General features: G+C 46.5%; 2 protein-coding genes across 11 annotated transcripts in view; one reads left to right on the top strand and one right to left on the bottom strand.

The window, feature by feature from the left end:
- The window catches only part of si:dkey-178k16.1 (band 4.1-like protein 1), a 73,176-nt gene extending 68,776 nt beyond the window's left edge, over nt 1-4,400 (top strand). For 9 of the 10 annotated variants that reach the window (XM_056241453.1, XM_056241449.1, XM_056241455.1 and 6 more), the window contains 2 exons: nt 3,047-3,163; nt 3,520-4,400. In XM_056241453.1, the coding sequence (XP_056097428.1) occupies nt 3,047-3,163; nt 3,520-3,525 (123 nt within the window). In that variant the 3' untranslated portion in view covers nt 3,526-4,400. The remainder of the gene's footprint in view (nt 1-3,046; nt 3,164-3,519) is intronic. The other variant, XM_056241457.1, reaches the window with a different exon arrangement.
- Nucleotides 4,401-8,368: 3,968 nt separating this feature from the next.
- Nucleotides 8,369-19,403, bottom strand: part of cntn3a.1 (contactin 3a, tandem duplicate 1) — a gene marked incomplete at its 5' end in the record, with an annotated part of 53,916 nt that continues 42,881 nt past the window's right edge. The window contains 7 exons of the mRNA XM_056241481.1: nt 8,369-8,578; nt 8,772-8,940; nt 9,189-9,301; nt 16,351-16,537; nt 16,739-16,854; nt 18,592-18,826; nt 19,195-19,265. Of these exons, the coding sequence (XP_056097456.1) occupies nt 8,487-8,578; nt 8,772-8,940; nt 9,189-9,301; nt 16,351-16,537; nt 16,739-16,854; nt 18,592-18,826; nt 19,195-19,265 (983 nt within the window). The remainder of the gene's footprint in view (nt 8,579-8,771; nt 8,941-9,188; nt 9,302-16,350; nt 16,538-16,738; nt 16,855-18,591; nt 18,827-19,194; nt 19,266-19,403) is intronic.

Raw genomic sequence — 19,403 nt, 5'->3', positions numbered from 1 at the left:
AATACGGGCTGTAGAAGCCGGTCTTCATTTCGGCTGGAGGGACAGTCTCGATCGCACCCTTCGCCAGCAGGGTAGCAACCTCCGCTCTCATGATAGGGGCATTGCCACCGACCATAGTGGAGCGGACTCCCCTTAAGCGGGGAGGAGACCGCGCGAACTGAATCGCGTAGCCGAGCCTGATCGTTCGTGCGACCCAGCGGGACAGGTTGGGAAGCTCTAGCCAGGCTACCAAGGACTGTACCAGCGGGGTCATCCGAACCACAGACTTCCCGTCGGTGGAGCAGCGAGGCGGTATGGCTGACCCAGACTTGGACGGCATAGCGGCCCGGTGTGGGGGTACAGTCATAGACCGCGTCCTGACAGAGCAGACCAGGGAAGGACGAACGTTCCACAGGGGTCTGCTCTGCCAGGGGTCTGGCGACAGAGGAGGATGAGAGCGGCACGGTCCGGGGACGGCGCGCACTGTCATCCGGCTCTGGGACAGAGGAGGACGAGGGGTGCACGGCCCGGGGGCGGCGCACCGTGTCGTCCGAGAACTCTGTGTGCTCAGAGATGAATGTGTCACTTCTTTCTTTAACCACATTAGGGTGCTGCCCACCCGTGGGTGAGCAGCGGGGAGCGGAAAACAAAAGATTCTCCCCCGGCCCTCCACCGGGGGAAGGAGTGGTCCTGCTACCATCTCCTGAGAAGTGAACATCATCTCTGAGCAGCCCGTCTCAGGAGCGCCGCTTGGCCCGGCGTTTAGCGGGGGGCGGGGCTGGAGAGGGCTGGGGCGCCTTCTTACGGCTTCCTCTGCGACCGGGCCCTGATGGAGGCTGCTGCTTGGGCCGGGCGGGAGGGGCGGGAGCCGTAGGAGGGCGCCCTCGGCGGCGAACAGACTGAGTACTCTGCCCGGTCGGCTGGGTGGAGGCAGCAGCTGGCCGTCGGGGCAGAATATGCTTGATAGCCTCAGTCTGTTTCTGAGCAGTCGAGAACTGTTGGGCAAAGTCCTCGACTGCACCGCCGAAAAGGCCATCTTGTGATATGGGAGTGTCGAGCAGCCGGGACCGCTCGGCATCTCGCATATCAGCAAGATTAAGCCATAGGTGTCTCTCCTGGACCACAGCTGTGGACATCACCAAACCCAGGGAGCGTGCGGTCACCTTCGTCGCTCGGAGAGCAAGGTCGGTGGCGGCGCGCAGCTCATTGAAGAGCCCTGGGTCTGTCCTGCCCTCGTGCATGTCCCTGAGCATCTGGGCCTGGTAGACCTGCAGAATGGCCATGGCATGCAAAGAGGTGGCTGCCTGTCCCGCAGCTCTGTAGGACTTCGCCACTAGTGTAGACGAGTACCTACAGGCTTTGGATGGGTGCTTAGGCTCACCACGAGAAGAAGCGCTCTGAGGACACAGTTGCATCGCAACAGAGCGTTCAACCGGGGGGAGCCCAGTGTACCCACGGGCAGCGGCCTCATCGAGGGGAGGAAAGGCGGATGAAATCATCGAGCGGTCGCGGGAAGACATGGGAGTCTTCCAGGACTTCGAGATTTCATCATGCACGTCCGGGAAGAAAGGTATCGGGGCCTGACGGGGACGGGGATCCGCAGCCCGACCCAAATACCAATCATCCAGCCGCGAGCGCTCGGGGCAGGGCGGAGGGGTCCACTCTAACCCGATGCTCGCGGCGGCTCGAGACAGCATGGCCGTCATCTCTGGATCAGACTCTGGCACAACTGTATTCACACCCGAAGGTGGCAGCTGTGATGAGTCTTCACTTCCAGCAGACTCAGACCCACCTTGTGATGCCGCGATAGACATCGCGTCCTCCTCTGGAGCGCCAAAGGAAACCCGCGGGGCACCCGAAGATGGTCCCGCCGGAATCCCCTGAGCACTCACGGGTTGCAACACTGGAGAGGGTGCGGCTGGGCACGGACTGATAGTCGGCGCTTGGTTCCAAACCGTCACCCTCAGATCACCCTGGCCACCAGCCGAAGTACCAGCTCTATTTCTAGAGTCAGTAGATCGGGGTGTGGATGAGGGGGCTCTCACTCTTGCGAGATCACTGAGTCTTGATCGTAGTGCTGCGATGGTCATGTTCCCACAGAGAGAACATGAGTCATCCACGAGCGCTGCTCTAGCGTGATCAATGCCCAAACACACTATGCAACGCTCGTGCCCATCAGAGTCGGCAACGAGTCTACCGCAACCAGAAGTGCACGGGCGAGGCATCTTTAAAAAGACGTGCCACGTGCAAGCTCTTTTGTGAGAGAAAAGAAACACTGACTGTGTTGAAGCGCCCGGGGAGACACACACTCGCCGTCAAACCACCGACAGATAAGCAGGAAGTGCGCGCTCGCCGGAGATCGCCGTCACACCAACACCAGGGAATCTCGCTCGTCTGAAGAACTGACAGTACAGAGATGGCTGTGGAACGAAGGATTAACTTGGCTCCAAAGCGAAAACATGCCTATTTGCTGCCAGCGTTCTCCTTATATACTCACGAGGTGAGGCGGAGTTACGCTATGCAAATTCCGCAGACCCATGGCATTTCTTTGCCATTGGCTCGTTTTGAAGTACTTGAAGTTGATTGGCTTCTAAGCGAAACCCCCATTCGTCGTCATCCGACGGAACTCGGAGTGACAACGAAAGGGAACTGTGTTTTTTCTCCCACCCCAAAATTGCCATTTTCAACATGGTATAATAAATGATCTGTGGGGGATTTTGAGCTGAAACCTCACAGACACAATCTGGGGACACCTGAGACTTATTTCACATCTTGTAAAAAGGGGCATAATATGTCCACTTTAACTTCTGTGCATGAGGGCTGGGAAATAATCCCTCCCCTCAAGCAGTCTCTCAATCACATGAGATCGCAGCAATTAGCAAACAACAATCCATTTCTGATGGACAAAATAAGCATCCTCACTCTAATATACTTCACAATAGGAAAGAAAAGACAATCCCAATTTCTGTTTCATGGCGACTTTAAAGTGCAAATTAATTAGTCAGAAAGCATATTACTATTACATTGCCATTCATTTAACTTGAAAAATAAATGACTTTTTCCCAAGGCGCTCGCAATGGCAATAAAAGAAGCCAAGCAACAGCACCCTGACATGTTGGTAACCAAGGCTGTAGTTGTCAGGGAAACCGAATCTTCCACTCAAGATCCACATGAGGAATTGAAGGTATTTGTCACCGCTAGCCCTCGCATGCACAATTAATCCATCCATTTCAAAAATGCATATTATGTTTTCACTTCAGCGTTTATCTGTCATATTGAGCCTGCTGGTGTATAGCAGTTTGACAAGGGTGTAATGACATGTCAAAACCAGTTCAGTCAGCGCCGCATGTTAACTCTAGGTGGACGGCACTGACAAACGCACTCTTTTATTGTACTGCGAACCGTGCAGTTATCAAAAATCAATTGCAAACCTTGTTTTCCATTCTACAACAGCAGTCACTTATTGCCATCTTCTAAATGTACTTTAATAAATGGTTGTATTACATGATCTGTTATTTGTTTTGTTTATTTCTCCATTAGTCCTGATCTCCTCAGTTCTCAGGACTTCAACAAAAAGCAACTGTTCCTCAATGACTGCCAGTGGGTCGCCAACATCTACAGACCTCTTATGCTAAGCTTCTTGCTTCCACTTACATAAACGACACTAACATTTACACATGCACACAAACACATGCTGCCTCCCAGACGTCAGAACCGATTCCTTCTCATGTAATTTCTATTTGGTGTCTACATTCGCTGTGATGATATGGACATGCTCGTTCAAGAGGCGCTCGGACCATTTGGGAAGGACAGACCCAGCATCACATCGATCAGACGATTTAGCTGCCATTGTAGTCCCTTGCTTTTTCTTCACGAATGTGAAAACTAACCAAGCGTACTATCGACAGCCCGATGCTAACATCAAGCATGAGGCACGGGGCTTTTTGATGAACATTGCTGAAGATTTAGCTTAGTGGAGTGACAGTAGTGTCTATTGAGTAGTTTTTCTAGGCCTCATATAACACTTTTTGCAAACACTGAACTGTAGGGAAAAGCCTAGATAGAGTACATACAGTATGTCGTGCTTCTCTGATCAACAAACATTATGTTGCTTTTCTGAACCTCATCTGCATGTGGCAAAGCAGGGTTTCAAATATTTTCATATACATCCAGCTAACTAAAAACTCTGGTTCAGTGTCCTTACAAACCAGAGAGGAAAACGAGACAGACTGTATTAATGTATGATTGCCAAACCTTTTGACGGTCCTCTGAAAAGTATTTATTTCCATATTAGATATAATATGAAGATAGTGTACTTGCACATCCCCCCCTCCCCCTGGAAATTTCTTGTTAATTACTGCTGTATTTGTTTTTACAGATGTCAAGAATGCTTTTTTTTTTTTCTCGGGAGCCCTTAAATATAGGTATCACGAACAGAGAAAAATGAAACATGCCAATTTTCAGTACAAAAAAGGTACCAACAGTAATCAAGCTTTAGATTTTAGATTGAAAATATCCCCAAGTATGAGAGTTTTGAAATGCACGCTACAAACAGAAACACGTTTGCTTGTTGAATGCTCTATTTCATCTCCTACACATATTGTTAAACTGTGAAAAATGATTTGAAGTCCAAAGAAGCCAAACCTAATTTGAGCTCAGTACATGCAGACACAATTACATAATTATTTAATGTGTTATGTGCATGTGCATTTAGACTTTAAGCATTGCCGAAAACAATTTAGTATTATTTTCCAAAAAGACAATATTTAACAAACTCCCTATTGCTCTGTACGTTTATGAAACTTCTGTGATTTTATTTTTTAAACGGTTTCTTCCCACACAATGCTGTGCCAACGAACTAATGATTTTTAAACACTGTCGTAATGATTCCGATTTGTTAGATATGAGACCTTTTTATGTGTAAATGTCATGAGCCTGTGGTTTTCAGTGAAGCGTGACCCTTGAGCCATGATTCCCTTTACAAACGTTTCCTCTGTGAAAGCAGTAGAAATCCTGGACAGGACGTGTATGTGTTCTAGTGTCGAATGGATGAATGAGCTTTGAATTGTGTGTATTGCCAAATGAAAAACATAGCATACTTTATATTAGGATGAAAGAAGGCCAGGATAGAGTCTTAATAACCTTTGCTAACATGGTCAAGGCTTGTTGTTGTGTAACTAATGCATTTGTTCAGGACTGTGCACTATGTGAAAATTACAACACTTCACACAACCTGCAGATATCAGAAGGGAAATTTGTATACTGCATTCTTCCAACTTGTACAGTTACAGATTTTTGAGGACACAGGTGCCTGAATAAAAAGAAAAGAAGTGCCATGCAAAGGTTGCTAGTTGGATTCCAAGTCAACCACAGCGTTCTTTCGCCAGCCCGTCTGCTAAGCCTATGTCAGAATGGCAGCGTCCTTGTTTATGCTGTAATGTTGCATTGAGGATTTGAACTTTGAGGAAAACGAGTTAAGCTTAGAAAACTACTTTAAGCATTGATTCCCCCTGAGATTCCACCCGCAGGCACTTCTGTTTACACCGCTATCCTCTTCTTTCTACTGCTTGGTTTTGTGTGTTTGCTGTACAGTGTTCGAAATAAACAAGAACCATCCATGTGGTCAAGTTTGCTATTTTGTGCATCTGAGTTAAATAAAAAGCAGATACACTGAGGATTCTGTATTATCCTCCAACGGTTTAGGTACAAATATTTACCATTTTGTTCAAGAAATGTTGCATTACCTCTATTGCACTGCCATCTTGTGGTCTACTGAAGAACATTCTCCAAACCGGGGATATGACCCCATGCACAGTAGTCGCCTTACTACAGTAATTAGCCTATACATACATACATACATACATACACAGCAACAATGCTCATTTTACCCAGAAGTGACCGTTAATTGTTCCCATATGGTTGTTTTCTCCAAATCCTCATTTTATAGTTTTATCGTGTATCAGCATCATTATGGTTAAAGTGATGCTTTGCTGATATTAAGATATTGACCCAATAAAACCTGGAAAAGGTAGTTGTTAATGGGGTCATTCCTGGTATGCGGTGACATTTTGGCTTCATAAGTGTTGAAAAAAAAGAATATGATTTTCATGTTTTTAGCATTCTACCAAAATAGTGACATGTTTAACTATAAGGAATACATATTGGTCAAGCTCAGAGACTCTATAATAATAATTATGGGTAGTTTGTTCAGACACTGTCCATGAAAATATTCCACCCTGTTAGGGACATATACATAGTTATCACAACATGTTAATAATGTAAATGTTAAACAATAATGAGCTTTTCTTGGATAGTATATGTCCCTTATGCCATCTTAGATTTTCCTTTTCTTCTTGAAACAAGCAAAACAATTTTTGATGAATAGAATATGTTTCACATTCCACCCTGTTAGGTTTATAGACCTAACAGGGTGGAATCTAACAGGGTGGACAATTTTGAGCTAAATTAGCCATAGCTCTTTGAGTGATCAAGATTTAGCTAGCTAACCTTCTACAGATAAATAAACGTTTAGAACTATGTCAGATTTGTTTTTACATTTTTTTGATCGGACAAACATTCTCCATAACATAGCCTAACAGGGTGGAACTTTAAGGGTGGGACAAGCAGGATAACATTTAAAAAAAAAAAAAAAAAAGTTAGGAGTGAGAGTTGAAGCTTACTTCAGTTTGCACAGTTGAATTCCAGCAGGTAAAAGAAATTAGGTCACTTCTTGAAAATGGTCTCAATGAAATTGCAGTCGGATTTGGAAGGCAAAAAAGTACATACTAACAGGGTGGAAGACTACTTCAGGGACGCAGTAATTGAAGAAAATTTTAAGAAAAAGACCTATATTTTCACATGATTTATATGTATGACTAGAGGCAATTTAGCCTAGTCTATAACATAATAAAAAAATATTTCGAGGTTTTTGTCATTTCATGGTTTATATTTCTTGCAGAAGTTGATTACTGTGCACTGAGGACATGATATAATTGAATGCATACATCAATTAAAATTGTGTAAAATACAAAATAGTATTTTTAATGTTTATTATCTCTGTTTAAATGGTACAATTTAAATCTACAATTTAAGCCATTTACTATAAATATGTGACTCATTTTAGAGAAAATATGAGTAAATAAATCATTGGGACAGGAAAAGTCACCGCATACCAGGAATGACCCAATGAACAGTTTAACGAAATTGTCACCGAACAGCTAAATTGGTGATTGATGCAGATTCACATCATATATAGGGGTTGAACAGACTAGTCGACTTTAAAACGTCGACTAGTCGCTGATCATTCATGGCCTATTGAGAGCGCAACAGGATAATAAATCTTTGAAGTCCACTTTTACGCTCCGTTTCAGTTAAAATGACAAATACATGCATACTCAGAGAGCGCTCCACAAGACATGTTTGATTATACCATCTGAATGCTCAAAATTGATCGTGTGAACGCATGTTTTCAACCGTCCTCTGTCAATATAAAATATAACAATGATGACAATGACAATATATAACAATGAATCTTAAGAACATTACTTGTTCCTTAATTTATTAAAAGCAGACAGTCCATTCAAATACTTTTTTCAAGCCACTACAGAGCCAGTTCATGCTAAACAGCTTGAAAATGGAAAGTAAGCATCATGTCCTAGGTATTTCAATGATCACAGCTATTACCTTTAGAAAGCACCCCGACGGAAAATGAAAAGCTGGTCTTTTACAATCAAAATGTTATCCCCTATACATCATCATCAAATAATGGAATTGTAAAAGAACAAACTAAACAAGAAAAGAAATCAAGACAACTTTTTAAGGCTGCTCTGGTCCTGAGGATATTTTACACACTGTTTCTCATTAAAGAGGCGCACACACACACACACACACACACACTAGCAAAACAAAGATCTCAGTGCATGACTGAAGGAACAACCAGCTCGAGACAGCCAGTGAGCTCTTTTACTGTATAGGTAAGGCCAGCAGCATTAGCTTCGTCTTCAACAGACAGGGGGGCATGTCAACACTGGGGGACTGTAAACTCTGTCTGATTTGAGGACAGCTGATTTAATGGGTTGATGTTCTTATAATGAAAGTGTCAGTGAGGTATGGCTGAAGGGATTCTCTTCAGAGTTCATTAGTCCCAAGGTTCCTATGAAAAAGGCATTTGTGTGGTTCTCCACTGCCAACCGTCTAATGGATGAATATGGATTCATCTCGACCGAACAGATGTCCTTGTAAGCGAATCCTTAAGAGTGAACTGCATGTCATTTTATGCCCTTAAATACCCAGTTCCAGGTTGGAAAACCACGTGGTCTGTCGATACATTTATCCAAAAACAATGAGATAGCTCTTACTGCGCAGTCTTCGACAGCTTTGGTGTCAAACTTCCTCTTTTGAAAAAGCGAGAGGAAAACTTTCCATCCGAAGAGAGTCTCGTTTGTAAAACATACTGGAAAAAGATCCACTCTGTACTGTTCTCCCCGCTGTAGAGTTCAGTTCATCTGTCATAAGAAAGTCCTGACCGTACAGTAGAGTAATAGTGTTACGAGCAGGGGGAGTGCTTTCCGCTCCGGGGCAAATCCAATCGCATGTGCAACTGCAAAAAAAAAAAATAATAAAAAAAAAATGAATAAACCATTTTACAGTTTCTGATAAGTATTTTTCACTTGTTTTATTGTATATAATTTATATAAAAAGTGCATGATTGACGTGATAGGCTGAAAATGGTAAACCACAAGGTCAGCATACTGAAAAATATTATAAACGCCACAAGAGCCATAAGTTCAGACCTGCTATCCTGGGGATGGTAATCTGTTTGCTGCTGCTTCCCTCGCCACCTTCACTGACTGGTTTAATCTGGATGATGTAATCCTCATCCACAGGCAGAGAGAGCTCGAGAGATGTGCTGTTAGTCTCCACCACGCTGGGCCGACTATGTGTGCTTTGCTTGTACATGACCTTCAAAACAAACACAGATGCTTTAAAACTCTGTTTATATGCAAGGAATTAGCAGACCGTTGAATTCAGGGTGTGTGTTACTATATATCCCAGTCAGCAACATAGTGTCTGGTACGTGACATGGGCCGGATCTGGGCCGACACTATGTTGCTGTCTGGGATGGAGCTGTAATCTGTCAACCAATCAGAATCAAGCATCCAACAATGTTGTGATGTAAACATCAGATATCGATCAGAGGCAGTTCATACCTTATAGCCCATAACTTCAGACTCATTCTCCAGAGCCTTCACATGATCCCACTTGAGGATGAGTTTGGAGTCTGTAGTATTCCACATGACTTTCACTGGAGACTGGCTCGGCGCTGGAGAAAATACATTCAAAGAACTGAGCGTCACATTTCAGAGCAGTTTAAAACTTCTGTGTTAAATGCTTGTGTATGAAATCAGTTTTTTGAAAGCTGCTTATAACATTAAAGGGATAGTTCAAAATTAAAATTCAGTTATCGTTTACGATCGTACACTCATTCAAAATATATATATTTTTAATGTAATCCATATGAATTTACTGCTTTTATTGACATGCAAGCATTGATTAGCACACATCATCAAATATGGCAAATGGAAACTTGAGCCTACTTGCTTGACATCCAAGGTTATTGTGCATCAAGAAAGTGTGTTTGAGTATCTGTTTACCATATTTAAAGAGCTCCGTGTATGTGCATTGATCAATGATTAAATGTGAATAAAAGCCAGGACTTGGATTAAACCGCTCTATACATATGGATTCATTTTACAACGTTTTAAAGAACATTTTGAATGGACTTTCAATGGATGGACAGAAATCGTCTCGGTTACGGATGTAACCCTCGTTCCCTGAGTAGGGAACGGAGACGTTCCGTCGGATGACGACGAATGGGGGGTTTCGCTTAGAAAGCCAATCGACTTCGAGTACTACAAAACGAGCCAATGGCAAAGAAATGCCATGGGTCTGCGGAATTTGCATAGCGTAACTCCGCCTCACCTCGTGGGTATTTAAGGAGAACGCTGGCAGCAAATAGGCATGTTTCTTCGCTGAGGAGCCAAGACTGAGCTCAGGCGATCCCCGCGGTACAGCGGAAAGTGGCAGGAAGATGGAACGTCTCCGTTCCCTACTCAGGGAACGAGGGTTACATCCGTAACCGAGACGTTCCCTTTCGTTGTCACTCCGAGTTACGTCGGATGACGACGAATGGGGATACCAGTCTAATCACGCCACCTTCTCAGCTGTCTTCCAGTGCCCTGCGTAAATCTGAGATCCCTGTCGTGAGACTAGCACGGACGAAGGACTCCTATTTAGCACAGGAATACCAAGGTACACTGGGGAGCATATCCCAGATTTTAGGGGAATATGCAATTACTGCCAACCCAGAGGGGGGGGACTTAAGAATACACATATGACCCGAGGGATGCATATGGGGAATCACTGGGGTGTCCAGCCGCAGGTGGAATATTTCAACCCCAGGGGTGGCAAGGTGGCTTGCCGAGGGAAAGACACATGCTCAGAGAGGCTTACAGTGGAAATACACATGTGGGGGTAGCTCAGAGGAGGTACCATGCACACGGAAGGCACCTAGCCGACGCACAGGCAATAGACACTGGCGCCAGCGTCAGCAGTGCTGGAGGAGCTCAGGGCTTTCGGGGAAGCTCACCTGAGGAGAATATCGCACGTATCCAGTCCGTGGAGTGGAATGGCGAGCAAGCGAAGACACCTAACGGGTCCCATGTTAGCTTGAAAAAGACAGTACATGGGAGGAGACTGGCTCCACTCGGAGATTGTAAAATCTGGCGAATGTTTTAGGTGTCGCCCAGCCTGCAGCTCTGCAGATGTCTGTTAGCGAGGCGCCATGCGCTAAAGCCCAAGAGGACGCGACACTCCGGGTGGAGTGTGCGGTCACACCAAGGGGGCACGGTCGACCTTGCTGCTGGTATGCCAAAGCAATGGCGTCCACTATCCAGTGAGACAACCTTTGCTTGGAAAGAGCCTTTCCCTTCAGCTTCCCACCATAACAGACAAAGAGCTGGTCTGAGGTCCTGAAACACTGCGTTCTGTCTACATAGATGCGAAGAGCACGTACTGGACAGAGCAGTGCCAAGGCTGGGTCTGCCTCCTCCGGGGGCAGCGCTTGCAGGTTCACCACCTGGTCCCGGAAGGGAGTGGTAGGAACCTTGGGCACATGTCCAGGCCGGGGTCTCAGGATCACGTGAGAGTAACCCGGCCCGAATTCCAAGCACGCTTCGTCAACGGAGAATGCGTGCAGGTCCCCTACCCTCTTGATGGAGGCCAGTGCAGTCAGAAGCGCTGTCTTCATTGACAGGAAGTTAAGCTCGACCGACTGCAAAGGCTCAAAGGGAACGCTGCGCAGGGCAGTTAAGACCACTGCGAGGTCCCAAGAGGGTACGAGAGGAGGGCGAGGAGGATTCAGTCTCCTCGCTCCTCTCAGGAACCTGACGATCAGGTCATGCTTCCCCACAGACTTACCTTCTATTGGGTCATGATGTGCGGCAATGGCGGCGACATAGACCTTGAGGGTGGAGGGAGACAGCCTTCGCTCCAACCCTTCTTGAAGAAAGGAAAGCACGACACTGATCGAACATCTCCGGGGGTCTTCTCGGTGAGAAGAGCACCAGTTGACGAAGAGGTTCCACTTCAACGCATAGACGTGTCTCGTGGACGACGCTCTAGCGGAAGTGATGGTAGCCACCACCGCTGGGGGTAGGGTACTCAAACCTGCCTCGTCCCGTCCAGGAGCCACACGTGGAGGTTCCAAAGATCGGGACGAGGGTGCCATAGGGTGCCCCGTCCCTGAGAAAGGAGGTCCTTCCTCGGGAATCGGCCAAGGAGGTGCTGTCGCGAGGAGTATGAGTTCGGAGAACCAGGTCCGGGTGGGCCAGTACGGCACGACCAGAGTGACCTGCTCCTCGTCCTCCCTGACCTTGCGCAGGAATTGCGCAAGAAGGCTCACTGGGGGAAACGCATATTTGCGGCCCCGCGGCCAGCTGTGCGCCAGTGCATCCGTGCCGAGCGTGCCCTCGGTCAGGGAATAATACAGGGCGCAATGGGTCGAGTCGTGAGAGGCAAACAGATCTATCTGTGCGTCCCCGAACTGGTCCCAAATCAGCTGAACCGACTGGGGATGGAGTCGCCAATCTCCCGGGAGGGGCTGAAGCCGTGAGAGCTCGTCGGCTGCACAGTTCAGGGCTCCGGGGATATAAATGGCACGAAGCGACCTCAGATGCTTCTGACTCCATAAGAGGAGGTGGCGGGCGAGTTGTGACATACGGCGGGAGCGCAGACCACCTTGGCGGTTGATGTACGCTACAGTCGCGGTATTGTCTGAACGGACTAGTACATGCTGGCCCCTGAGCACGGCTCGGAAGCGGTGCAAGGCGAGCTGTACAGCCAGCAACTCGAGGCAATTGACGTGCCATAGGCGGTGGGGTCCTGTCCAGGAGCCCGCGGCAGCACGTCCATTGCACATGGCACCCCAGCCCGTGGTAGAGGCATCTGTCGTTACAACAATATGCCGGGAAGCTCGTTCCAGGGGCACTCCGGCCCGTAGAAAACTGAGGTTCGACCACGGGGTGAAGGTCTGACGGCAGGTCGGAGTAACTGGTACTCGGAGAGTGCCGTGTTGCCATGCCCACCTCGGGACTCGGTCGCGAAGCCAAAGCTGAAGCGGTCTCATATGAAGTAATCCGAGCGGTGTTGCCACGGCTGCGGATGCCATATGCCCCAGGAGCCTCTGAAAAAGTTTCAGTGGAACCGCACTCTTGCCCTCGAACTGTCTCAGGCAAGTCAGCAATGACTGCGCGCGCTCGCTCGTAAGCTGCGCGGACATGGCGACCGAGTCGATCTCCATACCGAGAAAAGAGATCCTCTGCACGGGGCAAAGTTTGCTCTTCTCCCAGTTGACCCGAAGGCCCAGACGGGCTACGTGGCGGAGCACCAAGTCCCTGTGTTCGCAAAGCTGATCTCGAGAGTGAGCTAGAATTAGCCAGTCGTCGAGGTAATTCAGAATGCGAACCCCGTGTTCCCGGAGGGGAACAAGGGCTGCCTCGACGACCTTCGTGAAGACGCGAGGAGACAGGGCTAGCCCGAATGGGAGAACTGCGTACTGATATGCCTGCCCCTCGAAAGCAAACTGCAGGAACGGTCTGTGTCGAGGGAGAATGGAGACATGAAAGTAGGCGTCCTTCAGGTCGATCGCTGCAAACCAATCCTGGTGCCGCACACATTCGAAAACGCGTTTGGCGGTGAGCATCTTGAACGGCAGCCTGTGAAGGGAGCGGTTCAGAACGCGCAGGTCCAGGATTGGCCGTAACCCACCGGTTTTCTTCGGGACAATGAAGTACGGGCTGTAGAAGCCGGTCCTCATTTCGGCTGGAGGGACAGTCTCGATCGCACCCTTCGCCAGCAGGGTGGCAACCTCCGATCTCATGACAGGGGCATTGCCACCGACCATAGTGGAGCGGACTCCCCTGAAGCGGGGAGGAGACCGCGCGAACTGAATCGCGTAGCCGAGCCTGATCGTTCGCGTGACCCAGCGGGACAGGTTGGGAAGCTCTAGCCAGGCTCCCAAGGACTGTACCAGCGGGGTCATGCGAACCAGAGACTTCCCGTCGGTGGGGCAGCGAGGCGGTATGGCTGACCCAAACGTGGACGGCATAGCGGCCCGGTGTGGGGGTACAGCCATAGACCGCGTCCTGACAGAGGAGACCAGGGAAGGACGAACGTTCCACGGGGGTCTGCTCTGCCAGGGGTCTGGTGACAGAGGAGGATGAGAGCGGCACGGTCCGGGGACGGCGCGCACTGTCATCCGGCTCTGGGACAGAGGAGGACGAGGGGTGCACGGCCCGGGGGCGGCGCACCGTGTCGTCCGAGAACTCTGTGTGCTCAGGGATGAATGTGTCACTTCTTTCTTTAACCACATAAGGGTGCTGCCCACCCGAGGCTGAGCAGGGGGTGTCGAGCAGCCGGGACCGCTCGGCATCCCTCATATCAGCAAGGTTCAGCCAGAGGTGTCTCTCCTGGACCACGGCTGTGGACATCACCAAACTCAGGGAGCGTGCGGTCACCTTCGTCGCTCGGAGAGCAAGGTCGGTGGCGGCGCGCAGCTCATTGAAGAGCCCTGGGTCTGTCCTGCCCTCGTGCATGTCCCTGAGCATCTGGGCCTGGTAGACCTGCAGAATGGCCATGGCGTGCAAAGAGGTGGCAGCCTGTCCCGCAGCTCTGTAAGACTTCGCCACTAATGTAGACGAGTACCTACATGCTTTGGATGGGTGCTTTGGATGGGACACAGTTGCATCGCAACAGAGCGTTCAACCGGGGGGAGCCCAGTGTACCCACGGGCAGCCGCCTCATCGAGGGGAGGAAAGGCGGATGAAATCATCGAGCGGTCACGGGAAGACATGGGGGTCTTCCAGGACTTCGAGATCTCATCATGCACGTCCGGGAAGAAAGGCATCGGGGCCTGACGCGGACGGGGGTCCGCAGCCTGACCCAAATACCAATCATCCAGCCGACGAGCGCTCGGGACAGGGCGGAGGGGTCCACTCTAACCCGATGCTCGCGGCGGCTCGAGACAGCATGGCCGTCATCTCCGGATCAGACTCTGGCACAACTGTGCTCACACCCGAAGGTGGCAGCTGTGATGAGTCTTCACTTCCAGAAGATTCAGACCCACCTTGTGATGCCGCGATAGACATCGCGTCCTCCTCTGGAGCGCCAAAGGAAACCCGCGGGACACCCGAAGATGATCCCGCAGAAATCCCCTGAGCACTCACGGGTTGCAACACTGGAGAGGGTGCGGCTGGGCACGGACTGATAGTCGGCGCTTTGTTCCAAACCGTCACCCTCAGATCACCCTGGCCACCAGCCGAAGTATTAGCTCTATTTCTAGAGTCAGTAGATCGGGGTGTGGATGAGGGGACTCTCACTCTTGCGAGATCACTGAGTCTCGATCGTAGTGCTGCGATGGTCATGTTCCCGCAGAGAGAACATGAGTCATCCACGAGCGCTGCTCTAGCGTGATCAATGCCCAAACACACTATGCAACGCTCGTGCCCATCAGAGTCGGCAACGAGTCTACCGCAACCAGAAGTGCACGGGCGAGGCATCTTTAAAAAGACGTGCCGCGTGCAAGCTCTTTTGTGAGAGGAAAGAAACTCTGACTGTGTTGAAGCGCCCGGGGAGAAACACACTCGCTGTCAAACCACAGACAGATAGGCAGGAAGTGCGCGCTCGCCGGAGATCGCCGTCACACCAACACCAGAGAATCTCGCTCGTCTTGAAGAACTGACAGTACAGGAATGGCTTGTGGAACGAAGGATCAACTTGGCTCCGAAGCAAAAACATGCCTATTTGCTGCCAGCGTTCTCCTTAAATACCCACGAGGTGAGGCGGAGTTACGCTATGCAAATTCCGCAGACCCATGGCATTTCTTTGCCATTGGCTCGTTTTGTAGTACTCGAAGTCGATTGGCTTTCTAAGCGAAACCCCCATTCGTCGTCATCCGACGGAACTCGGAGTGACAACGAAAGGGAACTCTCGGGATTCATTAAAACATCTTCATTTGTGTTGCGAAGATAAAAGAAAGTCTTATGGGTTTGAAACGATGTGAGGATGGGTAAATGATGACAGAATTTACATTTTTAAGTAAACTATGCCTTTAACTTTCCTTACTAATGATAACATCGAAACAATCCCTGAAATATGCACTGTAAAAAAAAAATTTACAGAAGAAAACTGGCAGCTGTGGTTGTAAAAATAAAGTAAAAATACATTAAAAATGTAAATATATTTACAAAAAAACCTGTAAATTTTCCAATTTAAACCTGTAATTTACACAAAACAAATAAACCGGTAAATCCAACAGCACTTTCTGCTGAATTAGCAAGGCCACACTGCTACTAAAATCTGTTTTGTACTTTTAACATCTACTGACATCCACCATAATAACACCATACTGGTGGTAAAGAGAAAACCACATGATGAATCAAAGATTACCACAAGTAGATTTTGCACGAGCTGAGGTAAATACTAGTATACCCAGACAGCAACATAGTGTCGGCCCAGATCTGGCCCACTTACCAGATGTGGGCCGAATCTGGGCCGACACTATGGTGCTGTCTGGGTATAAAGGGTGCACACAGTGTAGTCACACAAATACAAAATACCAACATGGTAACACACAACACTAAAATAATGCAATAAACCTTAATTTAACAACATAAGATGGAACAGAAAACTTAATGTTAACACATTAACAGGTTTTTGGCACATTTAAAATAAATAAATAATTACAATTCTTTTTTAAAGTTAGGTTATGTTTATAGAGAATAACCCAATGGCCAAGGCTCACGTCACACTTACGGGGTCTCTTAGTGGTGACATTCACCACGGCACTATCAGGTCCCACACCAGCACTGTTATAGGCTTTGAGTTTGATGTGGTATGTACTGCTGGGGTCCAGTCCACGAATGACCGCAGACGTCCTGTTTCCCACAGTCCTCATCACACTAGCCGTGTCCACTCTATCCTTTGTGCTCCAGTACCTCAGCTGAAATTCACAGTCAACTAGATGTCATGATCAGCATCACAAAGTGTCGTTCGTTCAGCTGTGGTGTCTGTCTAGCCTATTAATAATATATTTCTAATAATGTGAAAATCTCACTTCCCTAAACCAAAGATCTTACCTAAATTCCCGAAAATATTACTTAATCTTAATAGAATTGGCCTTCTTTAGTGTTGCTGTCCTCACCTCATAGCCCATGATGCGTGTCCTACTGGTGCTCCAGGATAAAGGCTTCCAGCTGACCTCCACTTCTGAGGCTGACAGGCTCTTGGCACGGATGCGACTGGGGGCGCGACTCGGCTCTATGGGCAGAATAATCATTACTGTAATGTCTTTAGGCTCATAATTAGAGCAATGATGCACTAGCAAATGTTGTTCAGTACGTTCAATTTTCCTAAACACTAAACAACACTGCAGCTACAGTATATAATGTTGAGCATAATGAGTTTGAACATTTCATATACCCGTTTATACTTAAAAGTATTTTCTGGTCCACTAGCACTGTCTTTCATTGTACAAACATCATTGAGTGAGCCTGGATCACTCACACAAAGAGTGTTTGGGAGCACCCCACAGAGTGTTTATACTTTTTGAGGGACTGGACTTACGGATGGCTTATTTATACACTACCGGACCAAATGTTTGAATTAATTAGGATTTTTAAAATGCTTTTGAAAGAAGTCTCTTATGCTCAGCAAGGCTGCATTTATATGAAAAATACAGTAAAAACAGTAATATTGTAAAAGTATTGTTAAAATGTAAAGAAAATGTTTTGTATTTGAATATATTTTAAAATGTAATTTATTCCTGTGAATTTTCAGCATCATTACTCCAGTCTTCAGTGTCACACGATCCTTCAGAAACCATTCTAATATGATGATTTGATGCTCAAGAAACATTATTATCAATGTTGAAACCATTTTTGCTGCATTTATTATACATATGTTAAATCTTTTTTTTGGGGGGGGGGGGGGGCGGGGGGGGGGGGGGTAAATTTTTAAAATTAAATTAAATTTTTAATTTTTAATCAAAATGAAAAATTTCTATTTTTAATTTTGATAAATAGAAAGTTCAAAAGAACAGCATTTATTTAAAATATATATTTTTGGTAATATTATAAATGTCTTTACTGTCACTTTTGTTCAATTAAATGCATCCTTGCTGAATCAAAGTATTCTTATTATTTTTTTTAAATTGTACTTACCCAACATTTTTTAATGGTAGTTTATCATGGGTTTCTACAATAATATGAAGTAGCAAAAACTATATTTCGACATTGAGAATTATAATAAATGTATCTTGAGCATCAAATCAGCAAATTAGAATGATTTCTGAAGGATCATGTGACACTGAAGACTGGAGTCATGATGCTGAAAATTTAGCTTTGATCACAGGAATAAATTACATTTTAAAATGTATTCCAATATAAAACTACAATATTACTGTTTTGACCGTTGCATTTTGCAGCATTTTTCATTTTGCAGCTTTGGTGAGCACAAGAGAATTTAACACTTTGTTACACGTTACATGCAATTATTAAAGTACTAATTACTATAGATTGCGCGTAATTACATGGAACTAACCCTAAACCAAACCTAATCCTAACCTTATCCTATAGTAAGTACATGTAGTTAATTATTATTACTCAGTACTTAAATATATAATTACACTGTAATTGTTTCAATGTAATTATACATTTAAGTACTGAGTAATATTAATTAACAACATGTACTTACTATAGGATAAGGTTAGGATTAGGTTTGGTTTAGGGTTAGTTCCATGTAATTATGCCTAATTTACTGTTATTACTATGGCAAGTACATGTAACATATGTAACAAGGACACTGTAAAATAAAGTGTTACCAAATAAAGTGTAACCGAAACTTCGTTTAAATATTCCAAACTTTTGACCGCTGGTGTAGTTGTCTCTGCATATTAAACTTGATACAAAAAAGTATTGTATCATTGAGAAAACTACACATTGCATCTTCAACTTAATGAGTTTATACCATAAATGGAGGTTGGTAAGTTGGTTTTACCCTCTTCTGCTGAGTAGATAGTGGTCACGGGTCCAAAAGGACCTTCTCCTTTGTTGTTGTAAACTCCCACTTTCACATGAAATGGAGAGAATGGAGGGATGCTCTCATTTTTGAAGATGTATCGAGATGCATCAGGAGACGTCACGGCTGCCTGCATCCAGCTTTGACCACCGAGAGGGCGGAAAGCAACCACGTAGCCGAAGCCTGGACCGCACTGCAGCTCTTCTGGGACTGGCTGGAGAGACACAACGACCCACAGACACAAACACAACAAAGAAAGAGCAAGTGAAAGAGAGATGTATCATTATATCACAGCAGTGTAATACAAGAGGCTTCGTCTCAGTATAAACGGACTATGGAAAATCCCTTTCACGGTCCTTGAACATATTTTTTTCGCTTTTCACATTTTGAAACATAATTGCTAAAATCCATAAACATTTTGTCTGCCTCACTGAAGAGTGTCTGTCTTTTAAAAAAAAGTTCAATTACAGACCAACCAAGCTGACAGCATGATGGGTGTTTTAGATACAGGCCAGTGGACGGTCCACCATTCACAGCTACTTTTGTGCACTTAAATGTGTGAGCAAGAGCTTGTTTTGTTACCTCCCAAGTGATGACAAGCTCAGAGCGACTGCCACCTCCTCCGCTGACTCTGGCTGGGGTCGTCCTTGGCACTGTAAGAAAAAAATAAATACTTTTTACGCCAGTTTTACAAGATGAGAAACACCAGAAGTGCAGACAGGGCATTTTTCCCCACTCCATCTGTTTAGCATGATGCCACAGAGACACTTTCCTGGCTGCTACTTGGTCCC

Source organism: Rhinichthys klamathensis, unplaced genomic scaffold, assembly GCF_029890125.1.
Source record: "Rhinichthys klamathensis goyatoka isolate OS25496 unplaced genomic scaffold, OSU_Roscu_1.1 h1tg000645l_1, whole genome shotgun sequence".
NCBI lineage: Eukaryota > Metazoa > Chordata > Actinopteri > Cypriniformes > Leuciscidae > Rhinichthys > Rhinichthys klamathensis.
Note: the sequence above shows the minus strand (reverse complement) of the source record. Positions and strands in the feature narration are given on the sequence as shown.